General features: G+C 45.9%; 2 protein-coding genes across 2 annotated transcripts; both read right to left on the bottom strand.

Moving 5' to 3' along the window:
- Positions 1 to 7424: 7424 nt before the first annotated feature.
- chst3b (carbohydrate (chondroitin 6) sulfotransferase 3b) lies at positions 7425 to 16366 on the bottom strand. Its single transcript, XM_083635248.1, has 3 exons — positions 16051 to 16366; positions 9819 to 10034; positions 7425 to 9651 (listed from the first exon to the last, which is right to left on the bottom strand). Exons 2-3 carry the CDS (start codon positions 9896 to 9898, stop codon positions 8424 to 8426), a joined length of 1308 nt encoding a protein of 435 aa, XP_083491374.1. The 5' UTR covers positions 9899 to 10034; positions 16051 to 16366; the 3' UTR covers positions 7425 to 8423.
- Positions 13268 to 22823, bottom strand: LOC310775753 (snRNA-activating protein complex subunit 4-like; the record flags this gene model as incomplete). Its single annotated transcript, XM_083635890.1, has 3 exons — positions 13268 to 13469; positions 18280 to 19688; positions 20130 to 22823. The coding sequence occupies 3 exons, from the start codon at positions 22821 to 22823 to the stop codon at positions 13268 to 13270; spliced, it is 4305 nt and encodes a 1434-aa protein (XP_083492016.1).
- Between the last annotated feature and the right edge of the window lie 120 nt (positions 22824 to 22943).

Raw genomic sequence — 22943 nt, 5'->3', positions numbered from 1 at the left:
TGTGTGGGTGTGGCTGCTCACTCCTATAAATGGAGGCCTGAGCAGTCAGTCTCTCTCTCCTCCTTGCCCTGTTCAGTTGATTTGTTTCAGTTGGGTTTGACATTGATTTGTGCCTTTACACTCATCCACACATTACAGACACTACTGATTTGCTGATTGACCTTTTTATTTAGTTTATTTAAAATAAATTTGATTATTTTGTATAAAAGTCATGTGTGGTCTCCACTTTTGTCTACGCCTTGAGCCAGGTCGTGACACACATGTCACAAGTCCTTTTCTTGGGACTTTAGTCATTCCTAAAGCATTTCCAAGCAAATGACCTCTCTCTCTGGGTGAAGTGTTAAGGCAAGCTCTTTCATAATACAGAGGAATCTGCTTATAGTGATCATGGTTATAGTGATCAATCGCTTACCGGTATATTGATCAAAAAGCTTGGTCCTGTCAGTAGTTGGCCTGGGCGAATCCATCTCGTGTAAAAAAGTATGCACCTGGAGGTCAGTACGTTGACCTGGGCGAAGTACATACCTCCTGCACAAAGTTACCTTGTGAACATGCTCCTTGGTGTTCCCGAATATTGCGTAGTTTCCAATACCGAGCCTTTATTCACATGCCAGAGCATGTAGTTTCTGCTTTTCCATTCAAAATGGCGGTTGTTGTTCTTCTGCTTCCCAGCGGGGAAACAGCGCCATCTCTGCTGTGTCTACGGGTGGAAACCTGTAATTACAAATCGGAAAAGGCAGAAATGACATGCTCTGGCATGTGAATAAAGGCTAGATATTGGAAACTATGCAATATTCGGGAACACCAAGGAGCATGTTCACAAGATAACTTTCTGCTGTTTCATTGTGATTGGTACGTTAGTGAAGATGTGAAGCCATTTGAAGCGGGGACCGCAACTGCCTCTGGGGTCGCTACTGTGAGACGCAAAATGAAAAATGAAGCCTGAGTCTCATGTTGTAAACGTACACTGCAGTGGCACAGCCAAACGGGATTTCATTTTGGAAAAAGTGGCAGCCCTAATTTAGATACGAGGATGCTTCGCGCCATGTGATTATATCTCAATTCATCCAGCCGATTCACAGCTGTCATGTGCAATGTGATGTGCAATGTGATGTGCGGGAACGAGTCGGTCGTTTCAAACCGTTTTATCACAAACTGGGAATAGCTTGTTACCACAGTATTGTGACGTGTGTTTTGATTGAATGTAATATATTTGTAATCAATAAACAATTCACACATTCTACTGTGACATACTGTTAACCAGTGGTAACAAGGGATTCCCAGTGTGCCATTAATACGTTAGAAAGGATCGGCTTGTTCTCGGCACATCATAGCGACGATTCTTTCTTTCAAGTAACGTTGCTTCTTCTGCTTCACTCTCAAGTCCCCATAGTCTCAAAGGAAATATTATAGAAATATTGTGATAACAGATAAAATGTCTGTCTGTATATGCGAGACTGCTGTGTTTGAAACAGCTGGAAGCCTCCGCTAACTTATGGTATGTATTTTGAAAGTCAATAAATAGCGAAGCTGTCTGTTTCATTACTTTATATGTAACTAGTACAGCACAGAGGCAGGTAGATGTCATGTAGCCGGAAACACCCTATTATATAGTAATAATAATCTCACTAGTATACTTGTATAATCCTTGCTTAATTGCACAATTGCCAACTGTGCATGCTCAGTCAGGATGGCTTGCTAAAATGACATCACTGATTTGCTCAAGTGACATCACTGATGACATCACAAGTGCTCAAGTGACATCACTGAGCAGCGCACAATTCCCCAACTGCACATGCTCAGAACGGCAAGTGACATCACTGATGACATCACAATTGGCTTGATTGACATCACTGATGGCATCACAATTTCTCAAGTCACATCACAATTGCTCGAGTGACATCACTGATGACATCACAATTGCTCAGGTGATCATTATTCTGACTTTCATCTGAGAACTCTAACTTTAATATCAGAATTCTGACTTTAATCTCAGAAGTCTTCTGACTTTTTTCCTCAGAATTCTGATTATTATTATTATTATTACTAGGCATATTGCGTGCTACGTGCGCTTCATTCCTAGGGTGGAGACTGGAGACAAACAGACACAACCACCACAGTGCCCACTTAGCCAATTTGAACTATAAGACACTGATGACATCACAGTTGCTCAAATGACATCACTGATGACATCACAACAATTGCTCAAGTGACATCACTGATGACATCATCACTAATGACATCACAATCGTGGCTGAACCACACCGCTCACTCAAGATTATGTGAAGGACAGACAGACACTGCTGGCATTATAGTGTACCCTCATTGTGCGGACGGAAATCACATACCGCTCTGTGAGGTTAAAATATATACTTTTTCTTAAACAACCACAGCCATCACAATGATTGCTGTTTTGTTTCTTTGACGCATACTTTGGTGGCTGTAATGGTCAGAGAGCTTGGGCCACTGCCCACATCCACAAACCACATGTCATCTCTGTGGCATTTTTCACTTGTTTTGCAGAATCTAAATCCAGAGAGAGAGAGATTTATGTGAATTGTATTTCCGTTACTGCAGCCATTTCCTTTTCTCTCAAAGCTTTTAATGGTGTGGTCTGCCACAGCGGGGTGCACACAAAAAAATCAAATATCATATCATGATACAGTATGATATGATATATGATATGATATGATAAAGCCCAGGGGTGTATTCTGTGAAATAGCCTGATCAAACAGAAATATGCTTTCTGCTGAAAGATGAGCAGACATTAATTAGATAAGGATTTGACACGGTAATAAGGTTGTCATGTTCATAGCAGAAACGGAGGCCTCTTGGTTTGATTGCAACTGGTTTAGAAACAATGGCCACCCCTCTCCCACTGCAACAGACAGTTTAGCCACCACTGCATGAGAGGAAACTGTGACAGGAAACCACTTCTGATCTTTGATCTCACTAACTACCTCTGGCTGGCTGCATAGAGAAAAACACCATGAACAGTCAACCTGCAGGTTACCCTTTCCTGTTGAAGTTCAAACTAAAATGTGTCTGACTTTAATATGGTAACAGCAAGACAGTAAGTAGCTCACAAGACATTTGATCCAGTGCCATAAAGTGCTGATGAAAAACAGGTTTTATTGCCAGCATTTTATTTGAAGCAGCATGATACTGGCCATGCAAAGCTTATGGCATGGCAGTTTGCCTGGGCCCTATAAACAATGCTCAGAGGAAAACGTTGGGGTGTCTAGCAGAGTTTCAAAGTAAATGGGAACCTGTGAGCACATGAAGGTAATGAAACTATACATCGACTGACACAGCATGCACTGGAAAATCATCTATATATAGGTTTTTGACGATGCGGCTAGAAAATGATCAGATACGAGTGAAAATCATAATAATTATAGTCATTCTCCTATTAAGCAATTTTGTCTGACAGATGATTTTAGAAAACTTTGATTTGTCTACTCATCACTCATCAATAGCTACAGTTTTATGCGACAACCTGAGTTTTGTGAATGGCATTCCCCAGTATGAGTTATAGTGCGATTTAGATTTATGCCTCCTCTTCGCCCATCCACCGTGATTATTGCTTGCAACAGCATGACTTTTATGTATCGCTCTGAGACACGTCTGAATCACCTGCATTTTGTCTGTGTGTCACAGATCCAGCATGGCATCATTCTGCGCTTCGGCTAACGCTGTTTTGCATATTCCAAAGCCCTCGTGGCTGATGTGGCAGGGCACATATAACAGGGCAGGAGGGCGGGGTTACCTAAGTGCCCTCAGTTTACTGCAGAACGGGGGGAAGAAGGCCTTCATTCAGTGGAGAGTGGTTATTTTATTCTATATTTGCCCCGACCATACAGTGACTCCACCCTCCACACGTCCCACATAAAGCCACTGCAATATAAGACTCTATGAATGAGGCTTCTCCTCATTAGGTCTTCACTCATAACTCTGCAGAAGTGGCGACACCATTGTTCAAAAAAAGAGATAAATAAACAACTGGCTGAACCTCACCAATGTGACTTATTGATTAAAAAAAAAAAGTATATTTGAAGTGCATTGAGGTGGCATAGGAATGTGAGACAGACTAGTGAATGAAAAAATGGGAAAATAATAAGCCACTTCTTTTTTTAGTGTTTGAGATGAAGGGAGTGAGAGAGAGAGAGAGACTGCAGCCTCCCATGGTTTCTGTAGGCGGGTGGGGTCAGGTGGAGGAAAATGACTTGGACCACATTATATGTAAATCTGGGGTAATTGCTAGGTTTGGAGACTTAAATAGCCGGGCCCGGGCCCGCACAGTGGTAAACACACTGGAAGGCATGCAGCTGCCTCCACACTTTGCTTCCTCCAAGACCAGCTTGTCACTTTGCACCAAGCTTCAACATTTGGTGCAGATCAAACTAAAGAGGGCAGAGACACTTGAGTCAATAAGTAAGTACCAGCTTGTAGTGAGTGATGGTAGTTCACAAGCAGAACTAGTCAATTCATGTCTTTCCTTGTGTGTGTGTGTGTGTGTGTGTGTGTGTGTGTGTGTGTGTGTGTGTGTGTGTGTTTGTGAGAGAGTGCGCGTGTGTGTGCGTGTGTGCTTGTGTGTGTGTGTGTGCAACAAGTGACAGTGTATACACTGTTACACCCAGGCTGGTGTACATTCTTGAGTAATTTGCTTCTGCTTATTATCTCCGCCAGGCGAAGCCAGGAGGAGATTATGTGTTCGGTCGTGTGTGTGTCTGTCTGTGTGTGTGTGTGTGTGTGTGTGTGTCTGTGTGTGCCTGTCTGTCTGTGTGTGTGTTACCGTCTGAGACACCTGAAGTTGTGCACGCTATTTCACCGACAGTTTTCACACTATACGTAGGCATGCGGGGACCTCACGTGCGGCTCATTGAGGAGAGGTGTGCTATTACCAGTGTTGGGCAAGTTACTTTCAAAACATAATATACTACATATTACTAGTTACTTTCATTTGAAAGTAATACGTTACTTTACAATATTACTGTCTGTGTAGAGTAACTCATTACTTATTACACTACTTTTGCATTACTTCCACCAAAACAACAGCAGCAGCAGAATGACATCGCCGCCCCGGAACCATCCCGAAAAATAATTTCAACTGCCTTGAAGTCAATGTAAACGATCCAAAGTTCAAAATTGTATTATTTTCCTTTGTTATTGTCATCTGTAGTGGTTATTTGCATAAAAACACATGGTTTGATTAGGAAATTATTGTATCTTTATTTAAATAGGTGCTTTGATTTTATTTTTTTTATACTCAATTTGTAACTTGAGTTACTTGACAAAGTAACTGGTATAATATTACTGAAATCCTATAAGTAATAAGTTCATTACTGAGTTACTGCTAAAAGTAATTACATGTAATATCTTACTTTTGTAATGAGTTACCCCCAACACTGGCTATTACTTTACTAAAGAGATTCCTCATGCAGTTTTTGCAATATTCACGATTAAGTGCGATTCCCTCTCCCCATTCACTTGAATTGTTTTTTATATATATATAAAAGTAGCTGTAGCTCAGAAACCATAAGAGCTACAGCTACCAAACTTGATAAGTAGCTTCATATATTCGTACTTTACTATTGGCAAAAAAATTACACCAATTGACCTGATGGTGGCACTATAACATCCCTCTTTACGTTTGGTCCATAGTGTCTACAATCAAAAAATGTTTCCTGGATTCAGGTCCTTATACGCATGATGTATGGTGTATGATATAGGCCCAACCATTCCCGAATAAATATATTTTCCGGCATTTTGTCCAAAACACTTTTTTGTTGTTGTTTTCGCTACTCCTCCTACAAACTCCTCCAGGTCTTACTCGAAAAAGAGATCTTGGATCTCAAGTAATTTTCTCGGTAAAATAAAGGTGAAATAAAAAAAATGTTATCCAATTTTCACCAAACCACGACACACAGCATGTCTGGTCTGTCATGCACAAAACCTCTCTCATGTTTTCTTTTCTTTTTTTAAGCCCCAATCAGGTAACTTTTTCACCTTAATATAACAGCTTTTTAGTCATTGAAGATGGTACAGTGACTTGTAACAGGGAGAATGTCACCTCTATTGGTCACACACCGCCCTCCAAAGGCCTCTCCTGGGACTAAGTAGTTTGGTGGCTGCGTCCCGGTGGCAAGATGCGTGCATGCGCTGTACAGCGGAAGCGTTGTGTTCAGGAAAAGGAAGTAACTCTGTGCGGATTTGCTACGAAAATGATGTTTCACGTAACTATGGATTATTATTTCATCACGTGGTGAGTAGCCGATGTCACAACATGTACATAGAGCTTTGTGGCGCTGTTTTGCTGACTTTGAACGGCGATATCAATACTGGGTGCAATAGTATGGGCAGTTTCTCCAATAGCAAAACTTGGAAAAGTTGAAGAATGGGACTTTAAGTCTGCACCGTTGTGATATAATCGACTTCCAAGTTTTGTGGGTGGAGCCTATTTCACAAAAATCAACATAACTCAAAAATATATTGTCTGATGCTACCCAAACTTGGTGCAGTTGTATGCAGGTATGTACTCAGAGCTAGTACAATCTTTTTGGCATGATTTCGCTTATAGGGGGCGCTATACCAATGTTTCAAAATTTAAAAGGCCATAACTCGGTGGTTGTAATGTAAATCATAGAAACACTATTCCTTGACTGTTGTTTTCCATGGGTCGAGCTGCATCTATCCATGGAAGCCCGGCTTATTTCCCTCCTCAAGGTTTGCCGCCATTTAGAATTTAGAATCTTCACCAAACCACGACACACAGCATGTCTGGACTGTTCTCCACAAAACCTCTGTGACGGTTTTTGTTCAGCAGGATAATCTTCACAAACGTGAATCACTTTTATGACTTTTGAAATGTAAATGAGTTTTTTTAAACGCGATTTTCATAAAACGCTTCAAAAGGCATACGAGTGATTCACGTTTGTGAAGATTATCCTGCTGAACACAAATTACCACTCCCACTGTTAGCCACAGACATTATTTGATCCATTTAAGTGAAATCCCCATTCTAAAACCCCCATTCACTTTCCCCCGTAAGCTCCAACATGTCCGGGACTTCCGCCTTCCGACTACAAAAATACGTCAACCCTGCGGTACTCTATCGGCCCTTGTCACAGCAGCCATTTTGAGGTCTCAAAGCAGGGAAAACAGGTGTAAGCAATTAACATTAATGCCAGTTCCACTCTAGGGTGTTCCAGGGCCCTCATTAATGTTATTTGTTACACCTGTGTTTACGCTGCTTTGACACCCAAAACGGCTGCTGTGAAAAGGGCCTATTATATTTGTGATATTCTTACGATGTCAAAATTGAAACCGTCATCTCACACAAATTGAGATTTGTTCCCCCCGCAGTTAATGAAAGTGAAGTTTTATTGTAACAAACAAATGCAAAAGAAACAGACAGGCATATCAACAAAGGCCCCAGTATCGGGGGCCTCTTTTTTTATCACCAGCCAAGAGACTTGTGTCAACAGCCAGAGACCTGCGGACAAACCTCACACAATCCTGCAAACCAGCTGCAGTTGGAATGTCTGCATACAGTAGCACTGTAAACATCTGCTTGGACAGAACGGGTCCTGACACTGTCGCCACGACAACTTCAAACAACTAGCCAATTAGAAAACATGCGTGTACAGCAACCTACAGTATACATGTGCAAGAAAAGTGCCCACTGCAGGGGGGGAAGGAGTTTGTGGAGCACATTCAGAGCTGGAAGTCATAATGACCCTTCAGCAAACAGAAGAGAAAAAAATAAATTAGCATGAAACAACATCCCTTCTTAATCTTATGCGCAGAAATTACATGGCAAAACATTGGCATTTCCTTTCCTGCAATGAGCATTACTATACAAGGCAACTCATTCATTTGGCCCTGTATTACATTTCACTTCAAGTTTCTTTGGTATAAAAGCGGCGTCTGTTGCTAGCTCAGGATTTGTTGGACAAAAAGAAGATTAATCGAAGATTCCTAAAGCATTTGGAACAGTTGATCACTGTTCACAAGCACACAGTTACAATATCTCCCTTATGCCTTATTTACTTAAGGAGTTCAAATGATTTTGGGACAGACTTGCAATACAAGCAATACAGTTTGAGTTGGAGTGAGAAAGTGATCATGAGTGCAAAATAAAGACAGCAACCTCTTTTTACTATGCTCTACTCATATGAGGTTTCAACATTGTTTCAACCACCTATCTTTAATAGTTAAAGGCAGTATGTATGTCTGTTCAACAATACCTTTTCTTCATCAATCAATTTTTTTAAATAATATTAAACTTTAAATAGCACACCATCAGAAAATATATTGTTCTCTGTATAAGGCTACTAGTCCCTAATAAATATCAGTCATCCCAGAGTTTTCCCAACGGTTGTTTTTATCTGTCTGGGTTCAGAGTTCATGTTTGTCAATGTCTATATAAAGTTGAACATCTTTTCCTCTATCAAACTGATGGACTTGTCTGTTAGCATTTCTTCACTGTTCACAAATTTGTACCCAAACAGCTTCAATGTTGGTCCACAGACTTTCTGTACAACCTGGGCTATTTTGAAAGGTATACTGAATCTCCATTTTTCGACTTGTTGGGAGGAGTTCTTCTGTGTAGAATACACACCACTGGCCTCCTTGGAGGCCTGTGTGTTCTTTAGGATCCACAATTTCACTTGTGGAGTGAAGGGGATTCCGGAAAACCTGTACATCTCCGTTGCCTTCCTCATTGGGAAGCGGGCGATGTCCTCGTAGCGCACCAGCATGTAGCGCCGGCGCAGCCACGCCGGCTGTCTGAGGCCGACCTCTGCAGACATCCTGATGTTGTCGCAGTTCCCTTTCAGCTTCCTCACCTCGTCATCATCAATGGGCACATCCCCCTCCATGGCCCACTGCTTCCAGTTCTTGTATTTGGCGGCGAAGGCCACCATGCGCGAGGCCAGTACGGCTCGAGGGTCCCGGACCAACTGAATGAACTTCACGTCGAGACGGGGGTCCTCGGCCAGCGGACGCAGGGTCTCCAGTTGACGCACCCTCACCGACTTGATGGCCCTGTGCTCCTTCTGGAGGCAAGACTCTGAGGCCATGGTCAGGTTCAGGGGTCCGCAGCGCCTGGTCCTGCAGTGATAGCGCTCGAAGACCCCCTTGACGAAGGGGCTGCAGACCGAGTCCTCGCACAGGGAGCTGCTGGACTCCCTGCGGAAGAGGCCCGGGGTGACGTGGTCCACAGGGAGGGGGTCGATGAAGCTCTCCAGCAGGGAGAAGTCGCACAGGAAGAGCTGCCGCAGCACGTCGCGGTACGCCGGGGCTGCCGCCGAGGCGTTGGTGCCTCCGGTCTCCAGCGTCAGCATCCGCTCCACGTGCCACAGCGGCTCAAACAGGTAGAACATGTTGTCGCCCTGCTGGTTGAAAAACTCGCCCACAAAGGAGGAGCCCGTCCGGGTGGTCGCCAGCAGGAGGATGTGCTTGCGGCCCCCGGCCACGAGCTCCTGGTGCTCCGTGTAGTTCTCCAGGTGCCGCTTCAACAGCACGAAGGCAGGGTGCAGCTTGCCGAGGGCGGGGAAGGATGCATTGTGCTTCAGCAAGACATGAGAAGAACCGCTGGGCTGCAGAGGGGTCTGTGGGGTCTGCTTTAAGGTGAGCTTATCTGACACCCTAAGAGTGTGGGAGGAGTCACAGCGTTACGTTATGTTGCAAAGGTAAGAACAACAAAGACTCATTATGTAGCTTGACATTTGCAATGAGGAATGCTAGTCAAATAGCTTGAAAGAGATAGGTGTGGAACACCAAGGCATTCTGACTGATGGCTGAAATGGACTAACCTTGAGATAATGTTGTTTTCCTTCTCGATGATAACAAGTGCCACAACAAAGACAATGGATATTGTGTATTTGATCCTCATTCTTGGATGTAGTTGTGCCTGGATATCCTGTTACAAACGGCTTCTTAATAGCTTCTGCCAATCTTACAAGCCTCCAGTTGCCTTCTTAAATAGCCTTCCAGTTATTTGTATTCCCCATCGTGGACGGTGTTTCATCCTGTAAAGGAAAGGAACATCACACTGTCAGTCACACATTTTGCACATTTGAGCACGACTGCCTGTAAGTAACATGCACTTGCTCTCAATTCTTTCTGTCAGAGCACAGGGAAATCTTCTTTTAACTAGTCATAGAAATTCGGACGTTAAAAGCCATATTCTATTCTACTCTATTCTTGCATTAAAGAATTTACCCACGTCACCCGACCCACGTGGGGTCAGTTCCTGTACTCATGGAATGAGTAACTGGGTGGAGAAAGATAGTCTTGATACGATAGACTGAGAACCTGCGATGCAGGGGGGCACGGTGGTGCAGTGGTAAGCGCTGTCGCCTCACAGCTAGAAGGTCCTGGGTTCGATTCCCACCTGGGACGCTGACTGTCCGCATGTCCTTGAGTGCCCACCCGGGTGGGGTCGTCAAAAGGGCCTTTCTGTGTGGAGTTTGCATGTTCTCCCCGTGCCCCCTGGGGGTTTCCCTCATATAGGAACCCCACACCAAAAACATGCAATATCCTGGTCGCTGATGTGGTGCCTCCTCTGGTCGTTAGGGGCACCTGTTCGGAGGGAGGGGAACTCGTTGGAATAGGGTGATCCTTCCACGTGCTATGTCCTACCGGTGAAGCTTCCCCTGTCAGGTGAAAAGAAGCGGCTGGCTAACTGCCCATGTCTCGGAGGAAGCATGGAGCCAGTTTCGGCTCTCCCCAGATCGGCAGAGGGTGGAGCAGCAACCAGGATAAATACATTAAAATTAGCACTAATGTGGGATAAAAATGGGATAAAAGAATCGGGGGGGGGGGGGGAGAGAACCTGCGATGCTTACTGTCGTCAGCGTAGATGGCTTGTAGTGTACAACAATAAAACAGGGGTGTCAAACATGTGGCGCGCTGGGGCCAGAACCGACCCACCAAAGGGTCCGATCCGGCCCACAGGTTAGACTTTGCAAAGTGTGAAAATTGCACTGAGAAGTCCATTCCAATTTTTTTCAAGCTCGGGATTTGACTCCTAATATTGATGCACTTGTGAAGGCTCAGAGGTACCAGCAGGGGCAAGTCACCATATTAAGTATTCATGTTTTCTGTAGTCATCACTAAATGGTCAACTATGTTTATTACCCCTGAATATAGAGAATTGCACAGTTGCTTCCAACTGTAATGCACAGTTACAGACAGTAGATTTGATATGATCGGCCTGTTGGTAGCTGAGAAAACCCTATGTGAAACCGTGTAAATTGGGAGGTGTTGTTATTTATCCACCTTATTTCTAGCTGCCATGATGCCTGATGGGTGCTTCTTCCGCTTCCGGTGTAATTTTTACACTGTTTTAACTTGACAAAAAAAACGTCTATGAGGATTTTACAACAGCGCCATTCAGCCGTGTCGTTCGGGTGCTGGGATAACGTAATGCATTGTGAGTAGTCGGCTACTGTGGCTAATGCTAACGGCTAGCGTAATAGACTTTACATGGCAGTAAAACGCCACTGAATGACCAAATTGATTTAACTTTTAACCATTTCGAGTAACACTGTTTCCATACGGACCCGCAGCGTTGGTTAGTTGTTTATAACGTGACTATATTTATAACTTTTATAATGGACTCCAGCTTCCGGTTTATATTTCGGGTCTGCAGCCGAGTACAAAGGCTGCAGAAGAAGCCTGCCTGACTCATTGTTGCAAGCAGCTTGCAACAATGAGTCACGTTAAACCGGACCTTGTTCCCACAATTATTTTTTACAGTGGGGCATTCAAAAATAAGGTGGATAGGTTATTATGCATGAGTTTCTTGGTCTCACCCACTTGAGACCAAAATATTGGGTCCCACGTGGCCCGTGGACTAAAAAGAGTGTGACACCCGCTGCAATAAAGGAATCCATACATGGCCACACAAAACACTTCTCTTTCTTGTGCCTCCTCTGATGTCTTTTCTCAGAGACAAAAATGTCATATCTTGAAGATGATAAGAATAGAAAATGGCAGAATGTTTGACTGGAATTCAGTCTTTCCCACGAGGAAGTCTTTGTTATCTTGAAGTGCACCAGTGCATTTCAGGGGCATGCCCACCCACCATGCAAGTGCTGAAGGCTGGTACACATAGAGAGAACAATGTTTATGAGTCTGTCTTTGTAGCAGTTAGTTAAAATGGGTGGAATAACAACTCTGAAGGTGCTAGTGAAATATAAATGACAGACTGCAACAGGGGGGGTTGTGACGTTATTCCACAATTGCAGCGGTGTTTCCTTGAAGTCGGTGTTGTCTGGGATGGTGTGATAACCCTATCCCACTGATGGACGCAGAACAGCCTGTCCAATCTGCCAGCTGCTCCTCCATGTCAACACTGGGAGGAGATCTTTTCCACAGAGCCCTTCACTGACATGACTGGGCTACTGCTACAGGAGGCCATCTGCTGATAGGCTAATGGCTTGCTGCGCCCCCATAATATACCACAGTGCCTCTAAAACACTCACTGGGAGTGAGGGGGTATGTAGGCAAACACTAGGAGGTATAAGTACACAGTACACAAATTGAGGGGGGAAACCTGCTTGTCAGAGAGCCATAAATCGCGACTGCAAGGTATGCAGTGCCGTACACAATACTACTAGTCTGACGAATAATACGCCTCTACCTGGCAGGCAGTGGGGCCGTCAAATTAAGATGTTTGGTCGCTATTTGGGGGATATCATGCCCATTCCTGAAAGATTAATATTAGGTTACCTTTGAGATAATGGCAGCTTGGCACAGATCCCTGACTAATCTTGGGATTTAAGCAGAATCCTGCATACTTTGCCAGTAAAAGAGCCACTGACAAAATTAGAAAAGCTTATTTTTTTATATATATATATGCGCCCACTAAAATGCTTAGGCTGAAGCGGACCTCGCAAAACAACTGCTTAGGAAGAGAGGACAAAGTTGGATCAACAGTCAGCGTTGACCCCTGTGTCCGACATGTGGGTCAGTGAAAACATGTGTTGACGGGATCCTTCAGGTGCTACAGATAGTCCAGACTGAGTGTGTCTGTGATTTCTCATGGATCACTGTTAAAGGAGCCCATGTCTGGCCCCAGGGCCAACCCATTAGTGAGACTGCTGCTATTAATCAGCAGAGCTACAACCAATAGACCAAGCGTTTCACTACACTACAGGAATTGAGCTTTGTGGTTCACAGGAAAACAAACACCATGTAGGAAGTGAAGAGCTGAACGCTGCCAGCTCTTCTCCGTGCGCATCATTCTCTGCAGTGTTTATTGAGCCTGGATCCCTCTGACTTTTCTGTTCAACACGTCTGAAGGGCCACTTCTCGCATCCTGTTGCCACTTCTGTCCCAGGCCCATTTGGAGCACTGTAGCCAGTCCAAACGCCTGCACTCTAAACACAGGGGAATGCTTGGACACCGCCTGCGAAATTCTCTGAGAGGGAATGGGGAAGTTTTGCAGCTCCAGAGCACTGTTGACGTGGAATGGTGTGTAATCAAAGTGTGAACAGCCCCGTGCACTGAGGTACGCTTTCACCAAGAGGAAAAATCAACTCCGTCTTGCACCACCCTGCCGCATGCCACAACCACAAAGCTCTCTTACACAGAGGAGACTCTAAAGCCCCTTTGGGCTGAGATCCCAGCACATAAACTCCCGGGTCATTCACACGTCAGAGGGTCAGTGACTGAGCTCCTGGATGTTACTTGTCCTACAATTGGAAACATAGTATTCTGCCTGAAGAAAATTAGTGAATTGGAAACATAGTATTCTACCTGAAGAAAATTAGTGAATTGGAAACATAGTATTCTACCTGAAGAAAATTAGTGAATTGGAAACATAGTATTCTGCCTGAAGAAAATTAGTGAATTGGAAACATAGTATTCTATCTGAAGAAAATTAGTGAATTGGAAACATAGTATTCTACCTGAAGAAAATTTGTGAATTGGAAACATAGTATTCTACCTGAAGAAAATTAGTGAATTGGAAACATAGTATTCTACCTGAAGAAAATTAGTGAATTGGAAACATAGTATTCTACCTGAAGAAAATTAGTGAATTGGAAACATAGTATCCTTCACACCTCTTCAGGCTATACCTGAACCCTTCTTGAACCAACTGCTCAACAACAACAAAAAATCCTTCCTTCAACTATTAACAAAAATGCTACTTATTCCTTCAAGTATTGACAAATGCCACTTATTCCTTTTTAAAAGTGTTAGCTGATGCAGACTGTGTTGCACAGCTGATTCCACTACTGTTGACAAAATGTACTATTGTAAGTCGCTTTGGATTAAAGCATCTGCTAAAAAATGATGTAATATAATGTATCATACCAGAAGAAAATGATTGAATTGGAAACATAGTATCCAGTGGACATTAAACATTGTGAAAAAAGAGTTACATTTGTCTGAGTAAACCTACAGCAGATCTGAGTAAACCTACAGCAGATCTGTCTGAGTAAACCTACAGCAGATCTGTCTGAGTAAACCTACAGCAGATCTGAGGAAATCTGTGGTTGAGCTCTGATATTGCATCATTTTCTTCTGCTCATTTTGTTCTTAAGTTATTGTACAATCGTAAGCAAGACACATAAATTCATAAAATCACAATACGTTACACATGTCTCTAAATGAGACCCCCCCCCCCCCTATTTTAAGAGAGATTTTTGTTGTCTGGGTGAAAGATTTCTGTTTTCTGGGTAAGAGATTTCTGTCTCATGGGTCGATCTCTACAAAAGTGAACACATTCTGTGCAAGAGCAGTAGTTACAGCCATGGGACGGAGTACGTATTTAGCTGTTTTAGATCGTTCTCTCCATAAAACAAACAAAAAAGCTAGATCAACAATTCATCAGCACCTGACCTACTGTATGTGGTCTGAGATTTCATCATTTATATGGAAAACTACAACCACAGCAATTATCTCAGTTTATTGCAGCAGACACTCCTGCTGTGTAAAAAGAGCATGAGCTGACATTTTGAATATTCACAAACCACTGAGGCATGCGACACGTTTGATCATCTGCTCATAACTAAACCACACATGCACCATTTATCATCTTGTTACAAATGATTTTAATAGCTGCCTCTTATTTCATGTAAGTCTCATGTGAAGGAAAAATCCAACATCAGCCAGCCGAGCCCAATTTTTGGTTGAATGTGTAGGCTACATTCACAATCTATTGCAAAATCCCATTACAATTGCTATTAGAAAAGGGCCGTTCTCATTTTTGACATAGGTTTACAGATGCATGGCAAAAAGGAAATTGTCTTTTGTTTTTGCTTCACTTCCTCTCTGAAGAGGTGGTTCCGCCCAAACCACACAATGTACTATTACACGAGTTCCCCCACAAGAGCATTTGCCTTTCTGATCAATGATGTCTGTTGCCTTCAAATTAGCACTGACAGCATACTGCCCTGGTGTATTGCTGTTTCAACAGTGTTGTGCAGCAAGTGCGGGAAGCATGCTCTCACAGAGCAGGTTGTGTCTTACATGAAAAGGGGCAGTTCAACAGTTAGTCTGTGACAGCCATGGGACATCATGGGGGGGAGAGAGGGGGGGGGGGGGGTATCAGTATCCTCGTGCTGACAAGTTTAATTAAGGTCGGAGTGTGTAGGCTAGTAGGCTATACGCAAGATCTGGTTACTGATAGAATATGCTTGGGACAATACCATGATTTTGTACTTGGTATGGGTCAGTGGAATAAGATCCAGTGAGGTCATTTAAAGGGTATTTTAAGTCTCAAGTAAAAAAAAAAAAAACATGCAAGCCTACACTGTCCTGTCCGCAGCGGGGGTTTTGCAGACACACGCAGAAAGCAGACGTTGTTTGCTGTCAAGTCGCAATCTTTCCCGACAGGTGGATATGCAAATGAGAGCGCAGAGGCTATTTGTTGCTAAATTGTTTAGCTACTTTCTAGAGGAATAGGACCCCTTATTTAGGTTAAATGACCAAAACCATAAGGCAGCCCTTTTCAATTTGTATAGTATCATTCTAAATGAAAGCCTATTTAGGCTATAGGAGTAGTAACTTGTCTGTTATCAGTATACCCACCATTGTGTTGAGACTCAACAAATCGTAGAGAAATCCTGTGTGCCTGATGGCATCCCGCATCATATCACCCGTTAAGCTGATCAGCCTTTCCTCACCGTGCGACTCCAGGTAGAAATTAATTCCATTACTCAGCAGGAGGACTCATGCTAGTTCACTTGTGTGACCGAAAAATTCAATCCAAACGAAGCACGTGGGCTACTTTCTCCAAGTGTGAACTCGGCAACAGATGGAAACATGTTTGAAAGAGCTCGGCGTGGTCAGGCATACAGGTTCAGGTCAGGTTCTCGAAGTGATTCCTCTGCTCTGGCCGCTGCGTCTCCAGTCTGAGCCACTGAATGACAAGTCTGCAGTCAATGAATCACATGGGAAAGTTTGGTCCCAAAAAAAGCGGAGCTTCCCCCACACAAGAGGCGCACTACACCGTCCCCCGTCGCCCCCTCCCTCCCACACACACACACACACACACACACACACACACACACACACACACACACACACACACACACACACACACACACACACACACACACACACACACACACACACACACACACACACACACACACACACACACACACACACACACACACACACACACACACACACACACAAAGTTGTCCTGACTCTTGCCTGTTATCACTTCCATGGTTATAGCTCAGTGGTTATGACCGATAACAAAACAAACTGGTGAGCGAAAACCTATGTCAGGGTTATTAATAACATGTTTTGTTATTAATGTTGATATTATTTTATTGTAATTTATTTTAGGTCTTTATAGCCACCACAGAAAGGAGAGAGAGAGAAAAGAACACCACCTAGTGGAGTGCATACGGTTGTGCCTCTCAACTTTTATACATAAATAGGCTATGGTGGTTTGTGTGTAGAATACAATACAATGTGTTTAACGTTATGCTATTTATAGACGAAATTGGGCAGTGGAAAAATCAAGAGCTAATTTAAGCATTTGGATTTTTATTATAGCCTTAAATTGCAACCCTAAAAATACATCAGTGCATAATAACCCATAATAAGGGGAATTGAGGCTTGAGGGTATGAAACAAGAATTGCATTAAGCTACATTTATATAGGCTAGGCCTGCAGTATGATATGTGGTAGGCCAGTTGCCTGTTTCTCATGTCATCAGTGCTGATGTCATCAGTGATGTCACTTGAGAAATTGTGATGTCACTTGAGCAATTGTGATGTCATCAGTTCCTGGCTGAGGCTATATAAGCGGTGGGAGTATAAGTAGGGAGAAGAGGACAAGTGTCGCATCATCTCCAAAGTCTCCACCCTAGGAATCGAATACAATAACAATAATATTTCTATCTTCGGATTACAGTCCACTGATTATCTGGTTTCTAGTCAATAGTCATTTATTTTTTGTGTTCATTGGTCCTTTTTAAGAGCCAATTGTGGGGTGTTTTCTCCCAGAGGTTTTAGGTGTTTTAGGTTTTATTTATTTGCACCATATGATATCAAACATAAAGTAGACATTTAAGTAGACTCAATATTTAGAGTGCAGAGCCACTTGGATAAATACACAATATACAATAAATAGAATATACAATAAATGTATTTTAAATTGTTATCCTGCTAAGTAACCAACATTTTTACTAAATGTAACTGTAATCTTGATTACATATTTTTTCTGTAACTAAGGAATTAGTTACCTTTTTTGTATCTTGATTACAGTAACTGCATTATATGTAATCAGTTACTTCCCAAGCCTGATCAGTGATAGGAGGATTGATGTAGGTATGTACAGCAAAGTGCAGACCAACTTGAACTTCAAATGATGACGGACAGAATGAGAATTTTCAGGAAGGTTGCAAAACAATAGAGACACTGCATGAATATTTGTATCATTTTATTGTAATTTATTTTAGGTCTTTAGCCACCATAGAAAGGAGAGAGAAAAGAACACCACCTAGTGGAGTGCACAAGGTTGTGCCTCAACTTTTATACATAAATAGGCTATGCCTGGTTTGTGTGTAGAATATAATAAAATGTGGTTGTAATATAATGTGGCTTCTAGTTAACTTAGTAAGCTGATCTAAGAGGCTAAGTACATGTGTGTGATGTCCATGGTGCAGCCATGCAGTCTCTCAGCAGTAGGGCTGCGGTGGCTCAGAGGGTTGCGTGAGGACCGTATCAGGTTCTTTCCTTGCAGAGACCTGGGTTCGAATCCAGCCCGTGGTTATTTGCTGCATACCCTCCGCTCTCTCACCATATCTTGGCTCTCCCCCGTCTTCTTCTTCCTCTCTGTGACTCTTCCTCCAGGATTTCTGCAGAAACCCTGTCCTCCTCCTCACTGGCTGGCCAGGGCTCAGTCTCCTCTGTGATTGGCTGGACAGTGGCCAGCAGGGCAGGGACAGTGAAGCAGGACAGGAAGCGAGCCTTGAGCAGCTGGTAGACAGGGTCAGCCGAGAAGCACACGGCCACCAGGTGGCGCACGGCCGCCGCAGGCTCTGCCTCCGGGTTGAGACCGGGGACTGGCTGTGTGTCCTCTGGAGGGTCAGATGTGGGTTCAGCTTTAGGTCTCTTCGGGGTGTGTTTGGGACGGGCGTCCTGGGACAGCAGCTTGAGGGCGGAGTCAGTCAGAGCCTTCTTGGCGCACAGCAGAGCACTGAGCTTGCTCAGACTGCTCACGAAGGGCGGTAGGTAGGGCAGAGCCACGCCCACTCTGGGGGCCGCCGCCCCCCCACGCCCGCTCAGCCACTCCTGCACCGCTCCTCTGGACTCCCGAAACATCAGAGACGGGTCAAACTGCAGCACCCCCTTCCTGAGTGCAGGGGGCACTGCCGGGTCGGCTCCTGTTGGAGGAGGTGAAGGGTCTCCTGGTGGAGGAGGTGGAGGTGCTGTACCCTCAATCAGTGGAGAATGGGCGACAGGAAGAGATCTGTGAACAAACATGTGAGAGGCCAGGAAGGAGGGAGGAGTCTGCTGCCTGGGTACAGCCAGGGCCTGCTGGCTAATGGTCAGGGGTTGTTGAGATACGGTCAGGGGCTGTTGAGATACGGTCAGGGGCTGTTGAGATACGGTCAGGGGCTGTTGAGATATGGTCAGGGGCTGTTGAGATACGGTCAGGGGCTGTTGAGATACGGTCAGGGGCTGTTGAGATATGGTCAGGGGCTGTTGAGATACGGTCAGGGGCTGTTGAGATACGGTCAGGGGCTGTTGAGATATGGTCAGGGGCTGTTGAGATACGGTCAGGGGCTGTTGAGATACAGTCAGGGGCTGTTGAGATATGGTCAGGGGCTGTTGAGATATGGTCAGGGGCTGTTGAGATATGGTCAGGGGCTGTTGAGATACGGTCAGGGGTTGTTGAGATATGGTCAGGGGCTGTTGAGATACGGTCAGGGGCTGTTGAGATACAGTCAGGGGCTGTTGAGATATGGTCAGGGGCTGTTGAGATACGGTCAGGGGCTGTTGAGATACGGTCAGGGGTTGTTGAGATATGGTCAGGGGCTGTTGAGATACGGTCAGGGGCTGTTGAGATACAGTCAGGGGCTGTTGAGATACGGTCAGGGGCTGTTGAGATATGGTCAGGGGCTGTTGAGATACGGTCAGGGGCTGTTGAGATATGGTCAGGGGCTGTTGAGATACGGTCAGGGGCTGTTGAGATACGGTCAGGGGCTGTTGAGATATGGTCAGGGGTTGTTGAGATATGGTCAGGGGCTGTTGAGATACGGTCAGGGGCTGTTGAGATACAGTCAGTGATTGTTGGGATACGGTCAAGGGTTGCTGGGATACAGTCAGGGGTTGCCGAGGTTGGAGGACAGGGTGTGGAAGGAAGAGTGTCTGAAGAGGAAACGATATAGGAGACATCTGAGGATGCATGTTAGGAGGCAAGTTAGGATGCATATTAAGAGGGATCAGAGGGAGACACATGCATGGAGAACGAGGCTGCTTCTGTTGCATCAGTTGCTGCTGTTGAAGATGTAGAAATGGTTGCAGTTGCTGTAGTACTATTAGTTGCTGTTGTTTCTGTAGTAGTTGATGTTTTTGTTGCAGTAGCTGTTCTTGCTGTAGTTTTGGCTTCTGTTGCTGTGCTGGTTGTTTTAGTTGCTGTAATACCAGTTTCTGTTGCACATCTAGTTCTCGGCCTTGTTCTCTCTTTCTGTTTCTCTGCAGAATCCCTGCAACTGTTTTCTCACTTTTCATCTCGGCAGGGGGCGGGGGTGAGGGCGGGTCCGGTGTCGGTCTCCATGACAAGTCCTTCTTGTCCCTCTCCTCGATGACCTCCTTACAGCCCACCGTGTCCACGTGCAGCGCCTGGAGGAGGAGCAGGAAGACGGGTGTGGAGGAGAGGCGGAGCTCCTGGCTGACCTGCCTCAGGCTGTGGGCGGAGCTCTGCTTGGTCCGTGCCGGCGTGGGTATCAGCAGGTCACCGATCCACGGCGTCACGGCCGCCATCAACTGATACCGTAGCCTCCTGTCGGCCGCCGCGCCCGAGCGACTCAGCTTGGTGTTGGCCGCCGGGCCGGAGCGGCTCTGGTCACGGTTGAAGCCGGGGGGGCTGGAGCTGTGGAGGAGGAGCTTGCTGCCGGGGGTGGGGCTGGAGATGTGGGGGAGGAGTTTGCTGCTACAGGCAGGGCTGGAGCACCGGCCCTGAACGCCATGCGAACGCCGGATCATCTCAGCACGCAGCCGGTCACATGCCACCATCAGCAGCGCACGGGCGCCCTGACGCTCCGCCTTCGGCAGCATGCTAGTCCTCGGGCCGACAACCGACCTCAGCTGCCCAGACTCCTCTAGAACCGTACAGCGGACGGGTTTAGCGCTGTGGGTGAGGCCAGGCATGCTGCAGGAGGGGCCAAGCGTGTTGTGGGAGGGGCCAAGCGTGCTGTGGGAGGGGCCAGGCGTGCTTTGAGTGGGGGTAGGTGTGCTGTGGGAGAGGCTAGGCATGCTGTGGGCGGGGCCAGGCGGCGGCAGCATCACCAGCCTGACGCTCAGAGCAGAGACTCTTCGTGTCTTCAGAGGAACCCAGTGCTGTATGGAGGCAAAGCTGTACTCCTCCTCTGGCTCCTGGATCTCCTCTTCCTCTTCTTCCTCCTCCTCCTCACTGTCCATGTACACCACCAAATGCTCCTCATCCTCGCTCTCCTCCAGTTTGACCGTTCGCCTTCTGGAGCCCGGGCGTCTCTTCCTCTGAGCTGTGCCTCCTCCTCTGCCCATTGACGGACTTTCCTTCATGTGATCGCGTTGTTTCTGTCTGCTCAGCTTCTTCCACTCTCTCAGACACTGGGCGTCGATACGGTTTGGAATCTCTGCAGCGATCTTTGCCCATCGGCCAACTCCATGTTTGTTGACCAGCTGTTTGAACAGCTCCGTCTCCTGCTGGTCGAACCCCCCCTTCTTCATCCCCGCCTTCAGAGAGTCATGATACCTGTCCCTGCAGGCTCCATCAGTTCGTCCAGGAACTTCCATCCTGATCTTATACCAGTTCCTCTCTCCATGACGAGCCACAGCCTTTAACAGCAGCTGGTCCTCCTCTTTGCACCATGGGCCCTTCCGGATTGACGGGTCCAGAACCTGGGTCCACCTGTAGATCAGCTGGGCCGGGTCACGACCCTGCATGAAGTAACTCATCTGTGTGTAGGGGATGAAGTTTCCAATCCTCATCCTGTCCACCAGCTCTCTGAGCGATGCGTCCTCCTCTGGACTCCAGCTGCTGCGTCTCAGACTCTGAGACACAAACCTCTGGTAGGTCTGCACACACACGAAGGCTGTCCTACCACTCCCCAGCTCCTCAGCCACAGGCCCCCAGTCTCTCTCCTGGTGTCTCCTGCTCAGCTCCCCCAGTACCTGCACTTCCTCTGAGCTCCAGCGGCTCTTGTTGATGGACGGGTGGAGGAAGTTCTGCCAGAAGCAGCGCAGGTCCTCCGCCTCCCGCGTGCCTTCAAAGTCTATATTGGAGATTTTGGCCCAGTCATGATCATCATATCGATCACCAATTATCTCCTCCTCCGTCTTTCCTTTGAGCAGGTCGATGTCTGTCTCCAGACTCTCTATCTGCTCTCTCAGCAGAGAGCAGCTGTCTGTCGGCTGCGCTGTAGATAGCTTCTGAGTCAGATAGTCCATTTTGGACAGTTTGGGCTGGGTCAGTCTCTTCAGGCGGTCTCTGGCTACAGAATGGATCAGCAGAGTCTTCTGCCAGGCCTCCCATCTTTCACTTTTCATTGGCTTGTCCTGACTGCTCGTCATCTTATTGATTTTCTCCTTCATCTCCGGATTGGCTGGTGGACCCAGTCCAGTCAGTTTGTCTTTGAAGTAGGGTTTGAGGAAGCGGCCCATGTACATTTTGATTGGCTGTTGGTAGGAGGAAGGGCAGTGCCCTTCCCTGGCCGAGTCTGTGATTGGTCCAGACATCTGAGACAGCACCTCCCTCTGCTCTTGTTGGTTGTGTAGCAGCAGTGTGTCATGGTGCTCCAGAGTCTCCTGAATGACCTGCTGATAGACCAGGTTCACCTGGAGGGACGAGTCTGCCGAATGAGAGAAGCCCAGGTCGCTCTCACTGGCACTGCTGTCGTCATCTGACTGCGATCCCAGAACTGTCTCCAAATCCTTGATCTCCCTCTGGATCCTCTCTCTCTGAGCCACCAGACCTGCTGTAGTCTGGCCCAGCTCCTCTTGAGCATCATCATCATCATCATCTGAATCTTCATCTGTCTCACTGGTGAGCAGCAGCTGGTTGGCTGACAGACTCGCCTCCAGCTGCTCCACCTGTCGCTGGAGCCTGTCTCTCTCTGCTGTGAGGGAGACAGACATGACGTAGTTTATGTCTGTCTCCCCTCTGGATGTCAAACTCTGAGACAGACTGACGCTGGGATATGGACTTGGGGGATTGGGGAATGGGTGTGTTATGGACGTTCATGTGTTCCTTGGTTT

The sequence above is a fragment of the Poromitra crassiceps genome (genome assembly GCF_964638095.1).
Source record: "Poromitra crassiceps genome assembly, chromosome: 4".
Lineage (NCBI taxonomy): Eukaryota > Metazoa > Chordata > Actinopteri > Beryciformes > Melamphaidae > Poromitra > Poromitra crassiceps.
This window is presented reverse-complemented; position numbering and strand designations above follow the sequence as displayed.

Coding starts and splice junctions, on each gene's coding strand:
- chst3b (XM_083635248.1), bottom strand. CDS start 9,898: ATGAGGATCAAATACACAATATCCATTGTCTTTGTTGTGGCACTTGTT. Junction 9,652..9,818: donor GAAAACAACATTATCTCAAG/GTTAGTCCATTT, acceptor CCACACTCTTAG/GGTGTCAGATAAGCTCACCT.